We start from the raw sequence: 4,925 nt of genomic DNA on the forward strand, positions 1-4,925 counted from the left end.
TTACTATTTACATTGAAAATAATTCGCATACCTCCACGCTTATCAGCGCCTTGCTTTTCTTGTTTATTTATTTATTTTTCTGTTTCATCTCCGCTCACTCCGCACACCATAACTGGGCTTGTATCGGCTTGCACCACTTCGGTGCAATATCAAGCGCGTAAGACTAAAGCTTCTAGTATTCAGTTGTGTAGCCGACTTATCAGCTTGCGGCAGTTTCGGTTAGATTGGCCAATAAGCAACTTACGTTGACTTTTATTTTAATATTCATGTCGCAATCGCAAAAAAAATATTGTATTAGTCATACAATGTCGCGGTAGCGTGCTTGTATGCGTTGATAAGACGCCTAACTGGCGAACAGCAAGCAATTGTTCGCTTAACTGGTCAGTGCGTTGTGATAGTGGTCATCTGTGCACAAATAACTAGTAGATTTTTTTAACTAGAGTGAGTAGTAAGCAGCTAAAGTCAACCGCCGAGAAATAAGTAAAGACTTGAAATTTGTTTTGAATAACTATTAAAGATTTGTTTTTTGCTAATTAGTCTAAGTTTATTGGATAACATTGTGTATTGTTGGAGAGTGTGCCAATTAATATAGCTAATGGTTATAAATTCATAGGGCCTCATGCATAAAAAGTGAGCTTAAACTCTCAGACTCAGTTTTCGCACTGATGAAGTGAGCTCAAACTTAAGAATTTGAAGATGACCTTTTTTAAATTTATTTGACGAACAAGTAGAAATTTTTATGCACGAAAAAAGGTATTGGGAAAAATGTTCCAAGATAGATTTTTTGGGGAAATTTCCAAAGAACGTGTTCAATCGTCTTAAACGGAGCAAATAAATGAATAAGTGGATATTTTACAGTTTTTGGAAAATTTCCCATGTGGGAAATTTTTGTAAAGTAGAGTATAAAATATTGGTTAATGACTGCTTTTATTGAAAAATTCAATAATTCCCCTAAATTAAATGTGAACATCGCCCAAATATTTCATTTTGTGATGCTGTCTAGCTTTAACTAAGGAATTGAAGCAAGTTACTGCCAGTCCCTTTAACCTAAGTGATGCCAAAAATCGTATATAATGTATGTGCTGACTCCTCCAATACGCATTGTAATCATTTATAAAATATCTCCAATTAATATAAATTATTAACTGTGTATATTTACCGTCATTTACTAATTCATTACTTTACATTTTTCTCTCTTCTTGTACACCAAACACACCCGCCTCTTCACTGTCGCTTGTATGAATTTGTTATTGTTATCGCAAAATAATGCTTGTCGCACATCAACAACCCATTGCAAATTAACAATTCAATAACAAATATCTACCAAATATTTGTAAACGTAAATATCTATTTTTATAACAACCACCAATTACACCACCACCAACAAATGCAGATTCATTTGTAGAATATATGGTCGTGTTGGGAAATATGTTTTCTCCTTTATAACATCGGTTATCGATCAGTGTTGTGGTAGCGATTATAGGTAAATTTAAATGCTTTTTACTAATTTAAAATTTCTTTTTGATTTTAATACCTATATAATAATAATAATGTAATATCAGCGTAACATGGATTTCGTTAGAATGGTAATTAAGCGTAAAACAACCAGTTTTCTCTTGAAAATGATATTAAAGAATGAAATTTTTAAACGTTTTTATAAAAAGTAACCAATACCCAAAATTTTAGGGATATGTTTTAAAAGTAGTAATATTTAACATTATCAGTTATAAGCTCGTTTGGTTACTTTATCACCTTAGCTTAACTTTTTATAAAAATTTCTCTCTTGTGTTTTTTTTTTGGTATATTTTCAAAAAAGTGCTCATTTTAGGGTTAAGGCATTTGGCTAAATTCGCTTCCTTTACTACTTTAGTTTTAAACTTCTTGCAATTCTGGCGCAATTAAATATCTAGTTATACGAGAATTTTAGAAATTTATCCTCTTTCCCAAATCCATGTATCACGCTTGATATTCAATAGGAATTGGAACACCTTACTAGAAAAAGAGTAATTTTTTCCTTTTCTATCCTCCACTCGCCACAGAATTGACGTCAACTTGGCCAACCTACACATTGGCGATCGTATACTCGAGGTTAACGGCACGCCCGTGAACGACTCCTCCATCGAACACATCGACAAATTGATACGAAGCACCGAGAAAATTTTACAGCTCACCGTCGAACACGATCCTGTGCAAGTGTGCCGCAGCTGTAGTCAAGCTGACATACTCCATCGACCCACATCGTACAGTGACCTCCCGCCGTTGGCCACATCCGCGTCAAGCATTGAAGTATACGGCCGTCGCAGCGTCACAGACTCGCTCACCGGCAGCACTAGCACCAGTACTATCGCGCCACAGAGCAACAGCAGCGATTGCGGCAGCGGTGGCAGCTCACCCACACGTCTCACCAAGCAGGACAAGGAACGTATCTACAAGCGCAAGGATGAGGGCTACATAAGCGGCACAAAGACACGCCAGCTGCGCAAGTGCAAGAATCTGAATATGATTGCTGCCGAACAGGCGCTATTGACGCATACCGGTTCCACACATTCCGTTGGACCAATCGGCAGCGGTGTAGCCGGGTGCTGCGCTGTTGCAATTGGCAGTAGTGCCATCAAAGCAGCAGACTCCACACAGCTGGGCATGCGTTTACGCGATAAGGAGCGCTGCTCAAGTATGTCGAAGCTGTTGGATGAGCAGCATGCGCCCTCAGCCCAAATTTACGACTTGTCGCGCACGAAGTCGTTTCGCGTGGAGCCCAAGCCGCAGCGCATCTTCCGCGCATCTGATCTGGTGTTGGGCGAATTGCTCGGCAAGGGGTTCTTCGGGCAAGTGTACAAGGTGACGCATCGCCTTACCAAGGAGGTGATGGTGCTCAAGGAGCTCTATCGCGTCGACGAAGAGGCGCAGCGTAATTTTCTCAAAGAGGTTGCGGTGCTGCGTTCGTTGCATCACAAGAATGTGCTGCGCTTCATTGGCGTGCTCTACAAGGATAAGAAACTGCATTTGGTCACCGAGTACATTGCTGGAGGTTCACTCAAGGAACTCATACACGACTCTGGGTTGCCGCTAACGTGGCCACAGCGCATCTCATTCGCAAAAGACATTGCTTGCGGCATGAGCTATTTGCACCGCATGAATATTATACATCGCGACTTGAATTCTTTAAATTGCCTTGTGCGGGAAGATAAGTCGGTGATAGTGGCGGACTTTGGGCTGGCGCGTATCATCACAGCGCCCTTCTACAGCGCGGGTGGCGGCAGCGGCGCGACTGTAGGCGCTGGTGGAAGCATGTTAGCGGCGAATAGCGGCAGTGAACGTTGGTCTGGTGGCGCATGTCTGAGTCCGAACGGCACTCTGGGGCGCAGCAAGAGCAGGCAGCGCAGACAGCGCTACACAGTGGTGGGTAACCCATATTGGATGGCGCCGGAAATGATGAAGGGACTCAAGTATGATGAGAAAGTGGATGTGTTCTCGTTCGGCATCGTGCTGTGTGAGGTGAGTGTTTGTGAATTAAAATAAATTCAGCTGAAAATATATTTTTTCTATTGACAGATAATTGGACGGGTGCAAGCCGACCCGGATTTCCTGCCACGTACCTCCGATTTCGGTTTGAATCAGAAAGTATTTCGCGAAAAATTNTTATATATTTTTTTCTATTGACAGATAATTGGACGGGTGCAAGCCGACCCGGATTTCCTACCACGTACCTCCGATTTCGGTTTGAATCAGAAAGTATTTCGCGAAAAATTTTGCCAACAGTGCCCTGATGTGTTTTATAAAATCGCCTTTCTTTGCTGTGATCTCAATCCTGATAAAAGGTGAGTGAGAATATATGATTGCTTAGAAAAAGATATTATATTTTTTTCTTTCTCCTCCAGACCGTCCTTCGAAACACTTGAAATCTGGCTGGAAAGCCTAATGGCCTCCATCGCCGTCAACCAGTCGCTGCCCGCCGAACTGCTCTATGACATCGAAAACTACCAGGGTACCATAAGCGTTAGCAGCACGCCGGACGGCATGCTCACGCCTAAGTCGAATCGTAGCCGCGATGATCTGGACGATTTGGAAAAGCAACGAAAGCAAACACCACCGAAGCCCGCACCCGAAACACCCGCAGTTGCTGTTATCCAGCCACCGAGTGCAAGCGAGCAAATTATCAAAGAGGACAGCGATTTCAAGGACTCCCCGCGAATTGAAGGCAAAGAGAATACTGTCATACTGCGCAGCGATATGCCGAAATCGCCGCACTTGGGCAAAGATTTTTCGCCCACTGGTGAGCGCATACGTGACAGCATGCGTGCGCGTCGTCGTCAGCGCCTCATGCAAGCCGCGCAACAACGCGGTCTGACGCCGGAGAACAAAAGCACCGATCGCGTATTGGAGGCGGTGAAGCAAACGTTGCAGAACGGCGCGCGAGCTGGGACGCCGCTGAACAGCTGCAATGGCAGTGGTGCTGTAGCGAAGAAAAGTCGGCCATATGGCGAGAAAGGCTTTCTGCTGGACATTAATCGCGATGGGGACCTGCGGCTGAATAACGTCAAAGACTTAAATTATTGCTCAGATTTCGACTCCAGCTGTGACACGAGTCTCAACTATCACGAAGTTAATGCCAACGAAGATATGAAGGCGACGGATTGCGAAATGCCTGCCGCTCCCACAATGAATCGGCCGGCAGTGTTGCGTGAAGAGCGCGTTGAGGAAGAGGTACAAGTTAGCGCCGCGGAAGAGGTTGAAAAAATGCAAGAAACACAAGCTGCTAAACAGGTGTTGCTAACTGATATGCAGGTGGCGGCCGATACAATCGATGCGTCGCAGGCGTCCGATCAAATAATCACTGTGGAGGTATCCGCGCCCGCGACCGTTGGCGCCGCCACATCCAGTGAAGAAGTCGACGCCGCAACGCTGAGCACCATGCAGCAGATACA

At 44.0% G+C, this 4,925-nt stretch overlaps 1 protein-coding gene across 1 annotated transcript; it reads left to right on the forward strand.

The window, feature by feature from the left end:
• Positions 1–2,039: 2,039 nt before the first annotated feature.
• LOC108382725 (LIM domain kinase 1-like) lies at positions 2,040–4,901 on the forward strand (the record flags this gene model as incomplete). Its single annotated transcript, XM_017639095.1, has 4 exons — positions 2,040–3,495; positions 3,553–3,621; positions 3,664–3,818; positions 3,879–4,901. Coding segments are annotated over 4 exons (2,703 nt in total), but the record flags the coding sequence as incomplete, so codon positions are not given.
• Between the last annotated feature and the right edge of the window lie 24 nt (positions 4,902–4,925).

The sequence above is a fragment of the Rhagoletis zephyria genome, unplaced genomic scaffold (assembly GCF_001687245.7).
Source record: "Rhagoletis zephyria isolate East Lansing unplaced genomic scaffold, Rhagoletis_zephyria_1.1 Rzeph_scaffold_28340, whole genome shotgun sequence".
Lineage (NCBI taxonomy): Eukaryota > Metazoa > Arthropoda > Insecta > Diptera > Tephritidae > Rhagoletis > Rhagoletis zephyria.